We start from the raw sequence: 20,324 nt of genomic DNA, 5'->3' as shown, positions 1-20,324 counted from the left end.
TGCGTCATTAATGTGAGTATCGCTGTTAGGGATTAGAATGATAAAGAATGATACCGGTTCTAAATCAGCTTCAGGTTTCATCAATGATTCTTTTGGCAGTTTTAAAGAATAAACATTTGAAAAAATAAATCTGACAAATTACGGGATTTCAATAAATACATTAAAAACAATTATCCCCAAAACGGAGTACACAAATGTTTTAATGACTTTTTAAAATGACTTTTTTTTTTCAACTATATATTTAACAACAATTTCAGTTTAGTGCATTTTGTCATTCAACTTCCTGTGGAGTCCTGGCCAGTTCAAATCCCACTCATAAATCAAAAGAGAGGCGATTAAAATCCGTATGTTGCCCAAACCTGGAAGACATGTTACCGCAAAACAAAACAAAAAACAAAAATTAAAATGAGCTGAACAAACCAAACTTACATAACAATTGGGTTCGGGTTTACGCCAAAAGCTCTAGTGTTAGTGTTCTAGTGTCTAGTGCACCCTAAAAGCAAATCCAAACAAAAGGGAGGTTGGGGAATTAACAAAGAAAGACAGTAGATGCCAGGATGAGAAAGATGCCAGGGCTTATTAATTAAAGGAGGTCTGGGTTAGCATGTTAATCTGGAGGAGCTCTAGAGGATGAAGGCCAATGCCTCTGGGCTGCTGTGCACAGCTGGGAAACAAACAAAGATTAAAACATGTCGCTGCCAAGTAAACTTATGCACACGCGCACATTAGCTCATAGATTATAATATTGCCGGAGAAAAGCGCTGTGACACACACTCTTACAAATAGGTTTTTGCTCATGGCAAACGTTCCCTTAAAGAATCAACGTTCATTGGACATGTTTTGCAGCTCACAGAGGTCTGCTAAAGGACAAACTGTTTTGGATGGGTTCACATCAGTTTTTCATACATTACTTCAGGTTTTGATGAATAAAAAATACAGTTTTATTATACATATTTTATGTTTTACCCCAACTTGTTTCATTTGATCAGACAGAGTCAGAGTCTGAGAATGGGTAATATGAGATTAATCATCCAGAGATGAAATGGGAAGAGACAGAAATTGGGTTTTAATCTTTTTATTAGTACTGGTCAGGTTGGCGTTTTATAGTATTTATGGTAATATTTAGATAATGGTTTAGATGGGGCTTGTAAACATCATATTTCCATTATCAGATTTATTTGTACAATGTGCATCACTGCGTCTGAAATCATATACTTTCCTACTATATATTATGTGAATAAAAAGCACACCATCAGTAGACTGGATAAAACCCAGCCTGATCTGCCGGCAAATTGATTTCGCCCTGAACTTAGTCTGGAAACCTGAACATTAATTTCTACTGTTTCTGTTTCTACTGTTTCTTTTGTGAAAAGCAATCTCAGACTGGTTTATCCACCTGGCGTGCAACTGGCGGGTTTAACACGATGATGGATAGAGAAGCGATCGGTCGTTGCCTGTTGTGGTCTGATTGGTTGAAGGACTATCCAATTTCGTACAGAGTCATTTGAACTGTGCCCGTTGATCACACCTCTTGTGCAGTAGAATATACAGAGCAGACTCCCCAGACCAATGTTCAATCTTAAATTGAGCTTGGTCTGGTGATAGCCAGACAACACCAACAGAGTAGTATGTCCAAATTCATAGTATTCGGAGAAAAAAAATAGGCGAAAAGTACCCGGATGACCTACTTCCGGCGAGATTCTGAAGTACTGCAGAACTATCCCACAAGATGATTTGCAAATGGCAGTAAAGCGACGCAATTGATTCTGGGAGGTCATATGATGGTAACAACATGGCGGATATAGTATGTTTGGATTACATTCATAGTACACACATTCATACTATATAGAACATACTTTTTTAACAGTCGCGAAATAAGTTTCAAATCAATCACCGTATGCGATTTCGGATGCAGTGAATTCACTGTATACTGGTGCTGGGCATCAGACAGTTATAATAAAGTCGATTCTATTTTGTTAGTTATATAAAATTAACCAAACAATTGACCAATTGTGTGGTAATTTTAATGAAGTGTGCTTTTACAGGGTATATGCAGGAATCCTGAAGTTAATTTTAATACCTTTTTAAGACTTTTTTAAGACCTTCTCAAAATATTTTAAGACCTCATCGCACTTCAAAATCTAATCGGCAACAAACCTTTAATAAACAGTTGTAGTCGAATGTAGACTTAAAATCTCTATCGTAGGCCAATTTTGTATTGTTTATATTGCATATCTGTTTTACAACATATGGAGGGCGACACATCACCTAACTGCGCATTCCGCAAAATACATGACGTCACCCGTAGACGGCGCGCGCCAGGGATGGAAATTAACTTTTTTCAAAGTCTACCACTCAATGTTTTTACCAGCCACTTTTTTGTTTTTAACAAATTAATACTACAAGCTCTACAATACTTGGGCAGTTTATTTAATCTCAAGTCTCAATGAATTCCTGATATTTTCACGATGATTTGTGGTCTTTTATGGCTTCCAGTTTTATGGTTTTTAGTCCCAAGAATGAAACTATTCATTCTGGCATCTTTGAAGCGTGTTGACAACATACTGAGCAGAACATTGTCAGTAGGGATGCACCGAAATCAAAATTCTTGACCGAAACAAAAAAAGAAGAAACCAAAGCCGAAAACCGAAAAATAAAATTCAAACTAGAATGTTTAACTCGACCTCACTCATGTGTTCATTAAATAATAATGTACAGGTCTACTGGCCTGCAGAAAGGTACAGCAATTGAATAAAGTAATCAAATGTAAAATAACTGCATATTTTTAAAGATTAATCCTTATTAAACTTACAAAAACTATTCAATCAAGAGCATTGTTTAATGTCAAACTAAATATAAGGACATCCCTCAGGCAGCAGTAAAGGCTACTGCGCCTTTAAGACCTAAGGCAGGGATATGCTCGTCTTTCTCGACTGTGCACACTATACAGTTCACTTAAGGCATATTCAGACGATGTCTGCTAGGATACTCATCAAGATGGACATGTTGACATACTTCTTGTGTGAGTTTGTCCATTTAAGCGCAAGACTTGAAAGAGAACTCAATATTTGCGCGCTTTGAGACTCGCGCGCGCTCTCGGATGATGCACAGCGTCAGATCTTCTCTCAGAGCGCGCGAGTCTCACAGCGCACGCGAGTGATGACGGAGAAAACGACTGGTCATATGCGCACATACGGCAGCACTCGCATGCACTGAACAAAGTTTACAAAGAGGTGAAACAGCTCGGTAGGTGAAGCGAGTTTACCCGCCACAACTCAAAATCAGCCGCATTTGGCTGGTGGCGTGGCGGCGCTAATTTCCATCCCTGGCGCGCGCGCTCCGAGCAGATCTCAGACTGAGTACCCGGTTGTTTTTTAATACTTATGGGGATGAAAATAAATATATTCATAAATACTTTTTGGAGTCAAACTCTTTTGACAAAGCTTGAACAAAATACTTTCAAAATTTAAGACTTTATAAAGCCGTGATAAGACTTTTTAATACTTTATAAGGGTCTTAATTTTCCCAAAATTGATTTATCACCTTTTAAGACTTTTCAAGACCCCGCGGATACCCTGTTTTAATTAAGCTTCTGTGGAAATTGAACAGTTTGTATTGCATGATTTATGAGTATGAGCACATGAAGAGATGAACATTTTATTTAGTTCCCTATTCAAATGATTCGGTTCATTTAGTAATTTTAACGAGATTTTTACTGTATTTTACCTCTTGATTTAGAACTTAAACTACTTAGCAAGACTGGATTTTTGGTCAAAATGATGGTACTGCTGAGCCATTTCAAAACATATATCAATAACGAAACTATTGTCAGAAGCCTAAAATATATTGTGGAAAGCAGTGCGTGGCCAAGAGCCATGGGAACGGAGCGAGGATGAAACGAGAGACTGGTGTGGTGTGCAGATAACACTCATTGGCACTCACGCCACCGGCCTCGCTCGTTCCCATGGCTCTCGGTCACGCACTGCTTGCCACAGATATTACCACATAGTTCAGCTGTATTATCCCATTCCTATTAGCTTACACATGGTATTAATTTAGGCGGTTCGCATATGCATTACTGTATTTTGACACCATTGGTGGTCTGTAGCAAAAGCCATTGCATTTCATAATTTCAATCGATTAAATGATGCTGTGCAGTGCCCATATAACCGTCACACTCAGCGTTGGATGATATTCTTCAGACATGTATAATTGCAGAAAAAAAGATGGACCTCTTTAACATTTTCAAGTAATGAAACTTTTTCTGACTGTTGAGTTATTCTTAAAGCAAATGATGTCTAATTAAACCCCAGCGTTAGGGAGGGAGCGAGATGATAAAGACCAAGCAGCTCTCTACTGTAGTGCAGTAGCGGGTACTTTCACTCTGTCCCAGTTCTGTTCCCTAGAGATAGATTCAAAGATATGTGCTGAAGAATGACAGTACAGTCGCCAGCAGCTCAAGGCATTGCCACTGACTCTCTGTAGTGTGAAGAAAAATCAGTCGATTTATGACCAGTCAAGCCTTTGTTATATGAAATAGACAAGGCAGGGTTCTCAAACCAAAAATAAATAGATGTAAGTGTGTGTGTGTGTGTGTGTGTGTGTGTGTGTGTGTGTGTGTGTGTGTGTGTGTGTGTGTGTGTGTGTGTTTGTGCATGTTTTGACATATCTGGACACAAATGTGTATAATGACATGGGTATGACATGGGTATTACAGGAGATGGTGACTTATGAGGACATTACCCCATGTTCCCATTTTTCAAAAAGCTTATAAATCATACCGAATTAGGTTTTTTGTTTGTTGATTTTTTTTGAGAAAGTAAAAATGCAGTTTCCTGTGATGGGAAGGTTTAGGGGTAGGGGTAGTGTAGGGGGATAGAAAACACAATTTGTATAAAAACCATTACGCCCATTGAATGTCCCCACAATTCACAAAAACAAACCTGTGTGTGTGTGTGTGTGTGTGTGTGTGTGTGTGTGTGTGTGTGTGTAAAATGACATTTAAACTAGTCTCTACATCTTTCAATAATGAATTTCCATAACTGTCCATTGGTGATTATTGGATTTGCAAAACATACATTAAATAAAATAAATATATTGTATATGCAAAACATTGCAATTCCTAGACAGCCGCCTGATCATAACTAGATTTAATCAGATTTTTAACTAGAAAAGATTATTTGCTCTATTAAAATCATTTGATTGGTTTTTAAATATTTGATGCATGTACAGTTTAGAGTTTATTGAGGAAACTTTCCTTTGAGATGTGGTCAAGCGGACAATATTGGATCAGAAACAGTGGACACGAAATGGGCAGACTGCTGCTGAGGGTCAAGATTTGACAGGCCAGGGCAATGGTTGGTGAGAAAAGATTAGAGACAGTGCAGTGATCTTAAGAGTTTGTTCTCAGCTATAAAATGATGACATATTAACTCTTTATTTCAACTAGGGTTCCCACATCTTAAAACAATGAATTTCCATAACCTAATTCTTTGCACTCACACAAACGCAACTTGTAACTGACCAACATTTTCTTTTCTTTTTTATAGGAAAAAATTATACATAAATCTTTAACCTGAAAAAAATTATTTGCTCTATTATATTAATGTGATTTATTTTCACATATTTTAAAATAGCTGCCGTTTGGTGTTTTAATGATGTATCTGTGAAGAAAATTAGTCAGTCTTACTGAACTGTCCATTAAGAGGAACAAGCAGTAGCTTAGTACAATGCAGTTAGTGGTAATATGTTATAGCAATGTAATAAGCGTCTATTATGCATTAAGCTTAGTATTAAAGCTCAACAGTCATGGTTATTCGTAGATATGCTGCATAATGTATTATATGACTTAATCAGTCAATATTGAAAGTGCACGGTTACTGTTAGTTTATTAATCAGAAGGCTGAAATACGATACATTTTACCTGTTTAGAGGTCTTCCAAGGTGAAAAGTGACCTGCAATGGTACAAAAACAAAACTTTTAGCCAGCTGGAGCTTTAATATAAGATTACAACGGTGAATATTAAACAAAAACAAAACAGGAAAAGTCCTGGACGATAACCTCTTATTAGCATTTTTAGTTTGTTTACTCCAGAGCTGTTCCTTATCTGAGTGTGAGGATGCACTTTCATTTTGTTATTTTTCTAGCTAGTTTTATAGTTTTCCCCCTACAGTGGTGTCTAAAAGCCATTTCTGAGATTACTTCTATTTTGTAATATTGTTATTTAATACAAAATGTTAATACAACTTTTGCACCGATCCTGGGGGTGTGGGGGTGTCGGGATGTTCGTCCGCCTCGGATGAAATCTTGTTTGTGCAAAAGCTGATAATCCAGCTGTCACGGTGGCTGTAAAGATGCGCATGATGAAAGAGTAGAAACAAAAACACTCTTTATTACAATCCACGCAGAGAACTCAGGAGAATCCCAGGAGATAAAGAACTCAACCACATACAACATAGATAAGATTTTGACAAAAACAATACTAAACAATGAACTAAGGACACTCAGGCCTAAACCAGAGGAACTTAAAGGCCCACTGAAATCAAAATTGATGTTTTTTAGCTATTAGTATGACTGTGTTAGCCTTAAAGTTATGAATAAACTGGTATGTTCCAAAACAATGAAGACAATTTGCATTTAGGAGATATAAGCATTCAAAACTTACAGTCTCTCACTTCCGTTAAAATGAATAAAACTTCATCTTCTCATCAAATCTTCTGTCCAATCAAAATGCTCTCTAGAATCTAAAGCCCGACACTTACACTGCTGAAGTTGCGGCTGAAATTGTTGTCACACATTTACTCATTTCTACATGGTGAAAGGCACATAGCACACTATATATGCGATAGGAAATGATTCAGTGTAAATATGCTTTCATTTGAGGCGAATAAATATCTGTGCGCAGCAGCGCGCGCACACACCAACGGCTCTGGTCTAAATTTAGACTACAGACACGAGAGCGCAGAGCGGATCATATGTGTGAGTCGGTGCAAACAACAAACATATCGACCCGTTTGAATTCTGCACAGAATGCTGCATTTCAAAGCGATATGGAGGAGATTATGATGATAAACATTCAGAGGAAACTGGCTAGTCTGGCTTTACCAAACAGAAAGGCTCTGGTCAAACTGTATATAACAAAACGCTATTGGCTGTTTCAAAAAAGGGGAGGAGCTGCTAACAGCTGGAGCCGGAAATCATGTCAACACACTGAATAATGTGGTGTGTTTTAAGGCACTTCAGTGGGCCTTTAATAATGATAGAAACAGAACAGGTGTGTGGAATTAGTGACTATGGAAAATAATCAGAAACTCAGGGAAACGGGAAAAAAACTAAAACAGAACTGTTACACCAGCATGCTTTGAGATTCAATGGAATGAAGGAAATATCAACTTTTATACAAAGAATATGAATAATGAAGTATGCCTATATGAATGACATCCAGAACAAATATTTTAAATTTTCAAATTCTATTTGAAAATTCAAAAAAATAAAATAAAATAAAATTCTGAATAATTCTAAGTAGTGTAAAACAAATCCCTCAAGTCCCTATGCTGATGGTTGGCCAACGGCCAATGTTGGGCCATCGTTGAGCATATGTCAGCTTAGTTTTTGTGATGTGTTCCGCACCATTTGCACTAGTCAGACCCCATCAGTGACTTTTTTGGCAGATGTTAAATCGCCATCCGTCTTCGGGAATAAAATTGAAAGTGATGAAATTGAGCAAAAAATCAAGAAGGCACAGACAGAAGTCTGTTCTAATATGTCATCTTACATTATTCCAATACGGTAACATGTTCTTAACGACATGTAACAAAGAAAGTGAGCAACATGATAAATGGTAAACAAGTGCTTTTTTGTTTAATGGTTTGTATATCAGCAGTTTCGTTTTCTTTTTTGAAATGACAAATATGGACTATTGACACTTGCTCGTTGGCCACCACAGTCTCATGCGAAGACACATACGGCTTTCGTCGCCACTAGTTCTTTGATGTTGTTTTGGTGTTTCACAGCCGTAAAGCGCTTAAAATCGCCTAACAGGATTAGTGTGGAATCACAAAAAGAACAGTGTTTAAAATCGAAAGAATTTAATATGTAATTAACTCTGAAGAAGCGATTCAAACAGCATCTATTCAAATATCTATTCAATCTAGAAAAAAAGGCAATTGCATTTTGAGGACAAGTGGTGAATATTTTATATATCTGTTAAGTAAAAGAGAGATTTGAATGTAAGATATGCAAGTTTGACCCTAAGGACTGTATTTGTTGATCCTTTTTTGATGACAAAAAAAATATAATATATATATTTTCTCCTGTTGCAATCAATGAAAGGATGCCCAAATCGAATGACACAAAGATACTTAAAATGCACTGAACGGCATCCTCACATCACATCAAATGCTTATTTTCCCCCTGGAGGAAAAACTTTGGCTAAGATGAGGCGAAAGACCATGAGGCTTCTGAACTCTAATCATAACAAACAGGAAGTAGTGTCAGTGTAGAGCACCTCTCCAGGTATTAAGAGCTAAACAATACCCGCCGACATCAAACGGCAGATTCATGAATATTTTCTCTCAAAATTTCTAAATCTGCCTTGAAGCGCACAAAACAAAGACACACATACACGCAGGCCGTCCAGTGTCTTGCATTCAACTTCTGTTTGCCTCTCTGTCTTTCATGTCTTACCACGGATGACCTTCAGAAATGAACAAGGCAGTGCAAATGACCTGTTTGGAATTAGCACGAGAGACAGTCAACGCACATATTAGGACTGCACAGTTAATCCAATAAAGCATTAAGATTACTGTGGCTGTGAAAAATTTGGCTGTTGATTGTAAAATTCCGGTTATTCACTTTTTTGCATTTATTGTTAATATAAATACATATATATACATTTTTTAGTAGTACTTTAAGGGTACACAGGGCTTGATATTGACTTTTTTGCTTCCCAGCCACTGTGGTTAGTGGTTTTCCAAAGTTACTAGCCACTCAGCATTTTCACTAGCCACAATTTTGACATCAATACCAAGGGCCATATAGATATTTTTTTATATTATCTTAAATTTTTGCAGCAGGTATATTAGGCTGCTGTCACTTTAAGACCTGATGCACGTATCCATTATACTGTTACACACACGTTTTCGTTCTCAACTGTTTACATGCACTTAAAACATAACTGACAGTGCTTTTTGAATACTCTCAAAGACAACTTTAAGGGCTTGTTAAGGTACAATGTTGTCATTTTTTAAGGGAACTGCCCCAGTGACAAACTGTTGTACACTTTTTATCAATAACAATTTTTTTCACTGTATCCAACAATTTGTAAACTGAATATGGCTTCCAGTTTGATCCGCTTTCAGTTATTTTCAGCTGTACAAAACAGCTTGTCAATCTGCTTGATTTTGTGAACTTGTTTCTTAACCTATTATTGTAATAAATAAATAATAATAATAAAAAAATATATTGTTTGTGTACTGTGCTCGATTAACTGAGAATTCTTACAGCTCGGAGGTTGTTGCCCTTGTTTGTTTTGTTGCTTCTATTGCTCTCCCCTTTTTGTAAGTCGCTTTGGATAAAAGCGTCTGCTAAATGATTAAATGTAAATGTATTGTATTGTATTGTCATAATTATAAACAGCCCAAATAGTTTTACCTTTCTCTTCTAGTTATTTCCCAATGGGAGCTAATGAATCGGAAATCTCACTCAATCACATAAAATAGCTTACTTGCGTGTTGCAAAATAAGGTGGATATGGTTCTTGAGTTGCTACATGACTCTGGAGATGAAAAACTTATTGATGTCATAGGTTTGTCAGAACCGTGTATTTGCTCTTTAAGGCTCCAGGCTGACAGTGATTATGAAAAAATGCTTTAGTGATTATGTAAAGGTGACCTTTTAGTCAATCTTGAATATCTGATGTATAAAACGTCAGGCAAACGATTCAGAAATAGTCCTCAGCTCTTTTGGGAAGTGTAGTCTACATAAAGAAACATTGCGCCTCACACAAAAGCATTTTAATGTACACTAAATGTTAATCCAAAGTGATCTCATGAGTATTCATATGTATTTCATACACATACATTGTATAGTATGTGTGTTTTAATGTACGCCACTTTTACAACACAAGCACTGTAACCAGCAGATTAAAAAGTGCAGCGTGTTGGCTGGGCATAAGCCATCAAATAAGGAGTGGAGAGGCCAAAAGTTGGGCAGCTTCAGTGAGCAAGAAATCAGTGACACTAGGGCAGAACAGCTGAAAGGGAAGGGAAGTGGCTTCATTTATATGTGGATAGAGAAATGAATGGAAGGCGTGCTCTGGAAAATACAGATACAAGTCATATCAAGCCTCATCAATGGATGTAAATCAAATAAAGTAAATAAATACACATATTTTAAGATAAAAGCTTTAAGCTAAAAAAAGACAAGCTTATGCTGATGGCGATAAGACACAATAAATGGACAACAATGCTCAGATTTTGATTTGTAATGAGTTCACATCACAAGTCTTGTGAAGGATGCGGCTGTTAAATATCTCTCCCAATTTGAACCCGATATGAAATCCCCAGGAAATACACTGTGTGACTCATTCAAATAAACACACAAGCTAGATTCTGCAACACCCTTGATGCATATGAAGCAGATTATGCTAATAACAACCATCAAACACGTAAATCTGTATGAGGCAGGTGAGGACTAAACCAGTAAATGTGTTCTGGAGTACATCCTGCCATCTGGCAATTATGGAAGTGCTGCCCACTTGTCCAAATTTGCTATCCACTAATTGGTAATCGCATAAGTGGAGGATGACAAGAGTCAGGGAGAGAAGATCCTACAGTATAGATACAAAGTTAATCATAACTGTTAGTAATGATCAAATTTAGAATAATCGATTTTTTTATGAATAATTATTAGAAATGTATTATTAATTGATGAAAATATGACTATTTTTGTTGTTATATTAGAATTGAAATGAAATAATAACAACAACAATGGTTCAAAAAGTTTACTTTTTAAAGACTTACTATAGAGTTACGGTTAGGGTTTGGTTTAGGGTTAGTTACTGGTAATTATGTGTAATTTACTGTTTTTAAAGTGCATGCAGTAACATGTAACTACGTCAACTTAAAATAAAGTGTTACCCTAAAAATTATAATAATGCTGTTTTATAGACAATATATCGTTTAAAGGATCATTTTGTGCTTCAAAGTTAAAACAGACCAAAGTAGACAGTTTAATCGCGGGTTCCCACATCTCTAAGATTTTTTTTTTCATGTTTTTGAAAAAGGTCTTTTATGCACACCAAAGCTGCATTAATTTGGTCAGAAAAAACAGTAAAAAGGCATTTTTTTTATAATATATTATTACAATTTAAAATTACTGTTTTCTATTTTAATTTATTTCAAAGTGTCATTTCTTCCTGAGATGGCAAAGCTGTATTTTCAGCATCAATACTCCAGTCTTCAGTGTCACGTGATTCTTCAGAAATCATTATAATATGCTGATTTGCTGCTCAAGAAACCATGATACATTTTGTTCGAAAGAAAACATGTTGTGGTTGTCTTTGTCACTTTGAATATAGTTTTTTCTTGGCCCCACTTTATATTAGGTGGCCTTAAGTACTAAGTACTTACATTAAAAAATATGTACTTACTGTGATCAAATTGTATTGCAAAACATCTTTGCTGATATTGAGGTGGGATACGGGTAGAGTTAGGGACAGGTGTGGTGATATGGGTAAGTTTAAGGGTAGGGTTAGGTGTAAGGCAAGTGACAACTGTGAAATTACAAATGTAACTACAGAAATTAATTACAGAAGTAATTACATGCAGGCATTTTTAAAATGTAAGTACAATGTAAAAAACAAGTATGTACACAATAAGTGCATTGTTTAAAATTAATAATTAAAATGTTAGTACATAGTAGTTAAGGCCACCTAATATAAAGCGGGTCCTTTTTTATTTATTTGACTGTATACAACAAAAAAGCTTTTCAGAGAATTATGATTTTTTTAAGCTGATATCTTTTTCTATACCTCCAGGCTCTCATGTGTGGATTCTGGTCCATACTGATTAAAATACACTTTGCAAATACGCAGTCAGGACATCTGATGTCCACTTTGCTGCAAATCAATGGCTTGCTTACCCTCGCTTTACGGCTCTGGCACATTTCATTAACTAAATAAGATTTAAGCAGCACTGAGATTAGATGAGGGGGCATTAATCTTCATTTATACATAATATACACACAGACCCAGCGGGCAACTGTCTGACTGCTGAGTACATCAAGGTATGAAGCTGCAATTAGCAGCAGTTAGCAGCACATCCTTTAAGTCTTGAAAGTTGTTTGGTGGGGTCTCATGGATCGGGCTTGTTTGTTCAGCACATTCCACAGATGCTCGCTTGGATTGAGATCTGGGGAATTTGGAGGCCAAGTCAAAACCTCAAACTCGTTGTTGTGCTCCTCAAACCATTCCTGAACCATTTTTGCTTTGTGGCAGGGGACATTATCCTGCTGAAAGAGGCCACATCTACCATATTTTTTACTGTTGTTGTGTCACAAAATGTAGTTTTAAGAGTTTTTTAGGTCTCAAATATGTGACTCATATATAAACATAGCTTCTATTTTTTGGGTTTTTTTTGTTGCCGCTTTCGTAAATGTGATCTCCGCAGGCGTGTGATATGGCTGTATATCAGCGTGGCTTTGATTACCTACAGCTGAATCACAGCCATGATGATATACAACCATATCACTGCTATGAGTGTGATATTGCTCATATATATATTAATTCATGGGTGGAGGCTGAAGTGTAAACAGTTTGGCGTGGTCCCAAGGCACGTGTCCTCATGAGATGAATTGATTCATTTATTTGTTTGTTTGTTTTTGCAACATGTTCTTTTGTGGTATCTTCCACGCATCAATAACAACTGCAAAAAAAGTAATAGCCTAGTTAACAATTACTTGTTTACATAGAATATGATTTTAAGAAATTTAAGAAAACCTAAAAACAGTTTGACAGAATTTTCAAAATTAAATTGCTATTATAGGTCAAACTAACTGTGCTTAAAATGTTCTTATTTTGAAAATGTAAATGTTCTATCATCTCTTGGAATATCTGAAAACCAGGTTTACCTAATATCTGTTATCATTAGCAGAACACATTTTACACATGGGGAAAATCAATTGTTTAAGGTGTACTTGGCTTTATGAAAAAGTAACATATTTCTTGTAATTTTTTTAACTGAAGCGTTTGTTACAATAAAGAGTAAAGACGATTGATGACTCCTCATTACCATCCTAAGTCCAATGTTAACCTTTTTCTTTCCTTTTTATCCATAGCATTTGTATAGAAAAATAGCAACATACACATTTAGAAGCTATAGCTGCAACATGCCACAGTTGTAATATTTAAAATATTTAGTGAAAATTCTATTCTTATTGTAATAGATCACAATAGATGATCTGTTGTAAATTAAGTAAAGTTAGTCAAAATTTACCACAACAAATACAACGAGATAAATTCTACACTCTTAGAAGAAACGGCTCCATCAGCACTACGTATTTGGAACCCATATAGAATTATAGTTGAGTATACTCCAAAGACCCTTATGCTAAAAGGGTTCTATAATGACAAGAAATAACCCTTTTGGCACTTAAAAAGGGTTCTATATAGAACACTGCAAAAAAAAAAAAAAAAAAACAACAAAAAAAACAAAACAAACAAAAACAATGCATTTCTTATCTTAGCAAAAACTCTCTTAATTTTGAGTTATTTTCCCCCAAATTAAGACAATTACTTTTGCTTGTCTAGTAAATACTTCTTGTTTTAAGAATGTTTAGATGTTTGGACTAGAAACAAGACAAAAATACTAAGTAAGAAAAGCATTTTTTGCAGTGAACCTTTTAGGGGATCCAACTATGTAGCGCCAATAGAACCTTTTAAGGTTCTATATAGAATCTTTTCTTCTAAGAGTGTAGTATGCATGGTCATGAATAGTGAGTAATTTATGTTGGTGCAAGAGGATGTTTTCTCCTCTTTTCATCAGTCCTTTTAGTTTATGTGGCTGTTTTAGATCATGTTTGACTTTCCCCACTGGATTAGAGCAGTATTTATTGGTTACATTTCTGAATAAATGACTCCGCAATGTATTTTTCACTGCGTGATAACATGATGTGAGGCGCCTATGGCTTGTCGGACGTAGCAACAGTAACTAAAGGGGGCGGGTCTTTGGATTTTAAATGGCAAATTCTCAATAGAATTCAAATGGAAAGCACATTTTATCATCAGCATTGCGATAGGAATTATCCCTATTTCACTATTATCACTTTTTATCACTATTTAACACGTGTAAAGTATAGTGATTTGTGCACCACTCACGCACAATTAAATAAACTGGGCTTCAGTCATATTGCGTAGATTGCTCCGTTTAGTTCGTACAGGAACTTTTCGTACAGTGCATTCAGAGATTTTAAAATCTCTGAATGCACAATGTATTTAATTAATTAATAGCCTGATTATATGACTATTCATTTTTTTGGTTATTGGGGGGTTATATATAGGTAAAATCCTTCATTAAATTGTAGTCAGTAACTGTCCTTACTGAGAAGCTAGTCAGAGTTTTTGACAGCCGATGTGTTGTGTGAGATGTCTATGAGTGTGTTAATTCATATCCACTGTCAATTCCCCATAAGCTCCTTTTGAAATTGTGAAGCATGTGTCTGGTAAGCTAATGGTCCCATGCCTATATCTCAGTTAATGGGTATAAATCAGCTAATGAGAATATCAGTAGAGCTGGAGCTAATTACCTCTTTGATGAGACGCTGAGAGGCGTTTGTTTTTTCTCAACCAGCTAAGAGTCATCTGCTTCTGCACACACACACACACACACACACACACACACACACACACACACACACACACGCGCGCGCGCGCACACACGCGCACACGCACATGCACGCACACACGCACTGCTAGTAAAGAAGAAAATTGATAAACAGGATTGATCACACCATATGAGATATTAATGCCAGCTTTGAAAAGTAATTTAAACAGTGCACACATACTCTCACAAACACGCACAGACACACACTAAGCTAGACAGCACATTTCCTCTAAACACCAACTACAACCAAAACAGCAGATGCTTTAACTGGTGGCCATGACAACAGTGAGACTGGAAGTACAAGCCTGAATGATATTCATCACCTTTTGTATCCACATGTCTCTAAATGTCTCTAATAAATTAATGTTCTCTTAGGGCTCCGTAAAAACAACTTATTAAATGTGTCAAAAATACAAACTCTCTGCAATAATATAGAACTGAGCTGTGTAGGTATTTCTACGCTAAAATACCTTCTTCCATCACAGCTTAAAATGCAAAGCTGAAGAAGATTGATTTCTGAGAATCCTGAGAAACAGTAATGGGGCAGAAATTACACACTTCTACTTTAAAATCTAGTCACCATTAGCAAAAGACACTAAAAAGAACCTTTACAGTTCTGGTTATAACAAAGAAAGCCAAGAAGCTAAACTCTGTGACATAATGCACTATTAACTACTACTTTTGCCTCAATAAACTCCTAATTTACATCTTATTACAAGTCATTAAGATAGCGGGATTAGTGGTTAAGTTCAGTATGGGGTAATATTAAAGGAATAGTTCACAAAAAAAGTGAACTATCCCATGATTTACTCACCCTCAAGCCATCCTAGGTGTATATGACATTCTTCTTTCAGACGAATACAATAATCAAATACAATAATAGAGTTATATTAAAATATATCCTAAAAACTAAAACTGTTTACTACAAACATTACATAACAATCGCAAAGCAATGACATTTTGTTTTTTAGGAGAAAAAACAAAACAAGGAAATATCTTATTTTCCCTCTTGTATTGACGTATGTCCTATTTAAACAGGACGTTGGGGGTGATGTAGCCTGATGTGGTCATACTCAATTTTAGTCAGAATATGAGTCTGATACTGCTCCATTGTGATTATGGGGCATGTTTCAACCGAACCAGGAAAGACATCAATTGGATAGACCTACAACCAATCAGAGCAACGGAGCGACATATAATATTAGTTGTAAAATGTCAACAGAACTCAACTGCATTACCAGGTCTGCGGTTTTCCCGAGGGTTGTTTTCCATATCCGCGGGTTGAAGCGACCTCAATTATGTGATTTATAGACCCAGGAATGCGAATTTTAGCAGGCTACCTTGCCAAAATAACACATTTTACCCCCCAAATGCCATTTTTCCCCCCAAGAAGCTATTTTTTTGGGCTAGTAGTTGGCGGGTTTTGTTGTAAAAACTCGGCAACCCTGTCTGCAAACACGCAGGAATAAACAATCTTTGCCAGAGAAAAAAGAATTTAAGGATACACAAAGTACTTACCAACATGATCATCCTTTCTGAGAGAAATAGTGCAGGTGAATGAATATACAAACAAGCTCTCCGTTTAGGGTTAGAACAAATTCAACCAAGCGCCTTTGATGATGTGGATGATTGCGTTACTGTTGATCATCTGTCCATCATCTAAAGCCCGCCCTGATGATTTCATTGGTCCGAACAGTTTCTGTTTGGGCAAAATACTCCTCTATGGATCGAGTCCAGACCGAACTGCCTGAGCTCAAATGTTGTGGGCGGGGCTGAGTTTGGGTGGCATCCAGGCTGGGGATGATGCATTTCGAAAAGGCTTTAAGTTAACTTTACAGCCGAGAACCATGATTAGCTACACTTGATAATGCTAATCGAACTTAGCGGGACTTGTTTGGATACACCTGTGAGTGCACAATGACTCATGAATATTTTTGTTTTGTTTTCTCAGAAGAATTTACTTCTTAAATTTGAATATCTGCTAAATTATTATTTTGTCAAGTTTTAAGGAGTAAACAACTATATCAAAGACCTCAAACAGACACAAGCCACAAAACTCCTTTATGCCATTTCAAATGTGACTCCTTTATGCCTTTAATGCGAGCATGGGCAACAGTAACTATTTTTTTTTAAAATTGTATTTAAATACTTTCATTTCAGGGATAAAGTCATTGTTTTCTTCTGGAAGTATTGCTTTTGGCCATCATAACCAACGTTCTGTTGAACTGTCTGACATAACAAGGCTGTCATAGTGACAGTACACAGGAACTTTCACTGCAAAAATGATCTGATAACAATCTGATCTTCACTAAATAAGCCAATCATGGAAACGCCAGATGGCGCTCTGGTGGGGTGTTTGGTAATCAGTGGATTCCGGTTAGAGATCCTGGAGCAGCGCTTCAAAGACAGATCCAACCAATAACCATTCCAGGGGAACATGCCAAAATGCACTTAAATCAGCAGCCAAGGGCATTTTCACAAGTGAAGAGTGCTAGACATGTGGGGCAGTGAAATTATTGCAGAGACAAAGAGATCTGGCAGTAAAACCACATCACCATCTGGACATTATGAATGAGACATTTATAAACAATCAACCCACTGTTACACAAAGGACAAGCCTTGAGATTTAGCTTCAGACTCCCACTCCGAGGATACAAGGAAAGAAAAGATGAGAAACGATCTGCAGGAATGCAGTAAAGGTGCGTTATAAAAAGAGAACCAGAGAGGGTGAACCAAACTGTTCACAAGAGACACTCACATTTGCACTAGTGTAATTAGATAGGATGGCCAGTGTCCACTAGTGAGACAGAGGGGCCAAATTGAGGTACATTAAGAAGTAGCATATCATTTCACTGGAACACTGACAGTTTTATTAGGGTGTATAATAGGCTGTCTAAACGCTCCTGGAACATTCCACTGATTGGATTCGTAGAGAAACCTTTAAGTGTTGGCATTACGCATCTCTGAGTGAGCTACGCCTCATGTCATTGACTCAGGATACAGGATCAGTAGAACGGAGAAAGTCTGTTTGTTAATTGGTAACTGCATGTATATTTTGGTATAACAGTAAATGCTGAAGAACTGACTTTTTGCTATAGCTCATTTAATTTATAGCATATAATGATTTAACCAATAGGACATTACCACTCATTCATCCAGAGTGTTTCTCTGTCTACGGTCCAAGACAAGCTCCAGCATCCCCACAACCTAAGATATGAGATTTAAAGCTACACTGTGTTATATTTTCCCCCATCTAGCGGTGAAAAGGTATATAACCATCCAGTTTTTGTTCCTCTCAATTCCAATTTCGTTTTAACTCCTACGGTGGCCGAGTTAGTCCAAGATTAACATGGCAATCCCCCTCTTCACATTTGACATGGTGCCATTGAGTGTTAAAACGCGAAAGGCAAAGCTTGAATTTGCGGGTATGTCCCTCTTTGGCTGATGTACTTTCAAGATGGAGGGCCAACATGGCGACCGGCATTCGAACCCCTCACCCGTATGTATTTTCAATGGCATATTATAAGCTTACGAGAATACTTCATTGGTTGAAAGAAGTAAATATACATTAATGAGCGCATATATATTTGAAAGAACTAAGCTAAGCTAAGCTAACTTTTTAGCTAAGAATAAACTAAAAAAGTTACACAGTGTAGCTTTAAAGAATTAATGGATGGATGATCATGTTTGCTAAGAGAGCAACATAGCTACCAAACAACCATAAGCCAAAATCTATTCCATTGTGTACTCCCTGATCCTTTCACTGAACCTGACCCAAAACCCAACCCCTAATTCTAAATCTAACCCCTATTTCTAACTCTGATCCTAAACCCATTACTCCCAATTCTTCAATTAACCTTGATTCTAAACCTTAGCAGCAACTCCTACTCCAAACCGCAACTTTAACCCAAATCCATTATGGACCCAATGATCCTTTCACTAAACCTTGACCGCAAGCCCAAGTCCAATTCAAACTCTAACCGAAATCCATCATGGACTCCCTGATACTTTCACTTAACCCTGACCCCAACCACAAAATTCTTAATCTAACCCCTATTTCTATGCCTGATCCCAATCTCCTTACTCCAACCCCTTCATCTAACCTGGATCCTGACCTTCAACACAAACTCCTAATTCTAAGACCAACCCAAATCTATAATGGACTCCCTGATCATTTCATTCAACCCTGACCCCAAACCCCAAAATTCTAAATCTAACCCCTATTTCTAACCCTAATCCCAAACCCCTTACTCCCAGCCCTGCATCTAACCTTAATCCTAACCTTCAGGACCAACATCAAGCTCGAAATTTAAGTCATTAAATAATGTTCTCTCCTTCCAGTGAGATGTTAAACGATGTGACCGATAAATGGAGTCAGTGATTTAAACTTAAAGGAAGTGTATGTAAGATTGTGGCCAAAACTGATGCTACAATCACTATTTCCTCTCCCCCTCCCCCCTGATTCGAGGTTGCCAGATAGGCTGCAGGATCCAGCAGGAACATTTGTAGCTGCAGCTGTGGTAACTAGAGCAGATCTGGCAACCCGGATGCTGAAACACTACTGACTTCGTGATTGGTCGATAGGTGGAGGGTGGAGCTTCAGGCCAAAACACAACATGTCAACATCAACATCAGTTGAGGGCTGCAACAACTTTTAAATGACAATATACTGGCCTGACTACTGTTGTCAGTGATTTAAGTATTAGGGATGGCGAAAACTAAACATTTTCTTGACCGACCACTGAGCCTCATTAGCCGGTTGAAACCGGTTAACCGATTAGTTTAAAACATGCTGTGCTATTTCAAAATAACAGCCGCGAGCCGTGCCTGCAATTTCGCAACTCTGTCGCATCTCTCTGCCGCTCTGCCTCCCGCTCTCACACACACACAGTCCCTGCGCCGCCGCCTCCCTTCCACTCACGTCACTTTTTTAAAATCCTCTACAGCGCGTAACATGAGTCCTGCAAACGCAGCACCCAGGAGCTTGTTTGTAATCGGGTGACAAATGGTTCCTTAGTTTCGAAATGGTTTAGGTACAAGGTGATCGCGTTGAAAATAAAGACATTTGTCTATCGTTAGAAGCTCATTTGAAACATTGTAGCGGCTCATTTAAGAAAATGAGCGCTCCGAAGAGACGCTGCCTTAGTTTGAGGTAGTGCTAACAATAATAAAGAAAGACGATCAACACCTTATGTGTTACCACTGAAATGTAGATGTAATATATTTCCAAATGTAAGCCCATCTTATGCGGAACGTTGATACGGTCAATCATCAGTCAAACGGTCATCAGTTAACATCCCTAAAAAGTATTTGAAACTAACATGATTTCTTAATGTCTAGTGTCATATCAGGGTCATTCTATGATTAACTGAAATACATTTCTTACATACAGTTCCTTTAAGAACTGGATCAGTCTGATGGTCGATTAATCATTAAGACTGCTTT

The 20,324-nt window shown here is 37.1% G+C and overlaps 1 protein-coding gene across 8 annotated transcripts in view; it reads right to left on the bottom strand.

Moving 5' to 3' along the window:
- magi2a (membrane associated guanylate kinase, WW and PDZ domain containing 2a) overlaps positions 1-20,324 on the bottom strand; it is a 302,713-nt gene that overhangs the window by 32,557 nt on the left and 249,832 nt on the right. For 7 of the 8 annotated variants that reach the window (XM_067428392.1, XM_067428391.1, XM_067428389.1 and 4 more), the window contains one exon: positions 5,924-5,955. The exons of the other annotated variant lie outside the window; for it this stretch is intronic. In XM_067428392.1, coding sequence (XP_067284493.1) covers positions 5,924-5,955 — 32 coding nt within the window. The remainder of the gene's footprint in view (positions 1-5,923; positions 5,956-20,324) is intronic. 8 annotated transcript variants of the gene reach the window in all.

The sequence above is a fragment of the Pseudorasbora parva genome, chromosome 20 (genome assembly GCF_024679245.1).
Source record: "Pseudorasbora parva isolate DD20220531a chromosome 20, ASM2467924v1, whole genome shotgun sequence".
Classification (NCBI taxonomy): Eukaryota; Metazoa; Chordata; class Actinopteri; order Cypriniformes; family Gobionidae; genus Pseudorasbora; species Pseudorasbora parva.
The sequence above is the reverse complement of the archived record's forward strand: the minus strand, read 5'-3'. Positions and strand labels throughout refer to the sequence as shown.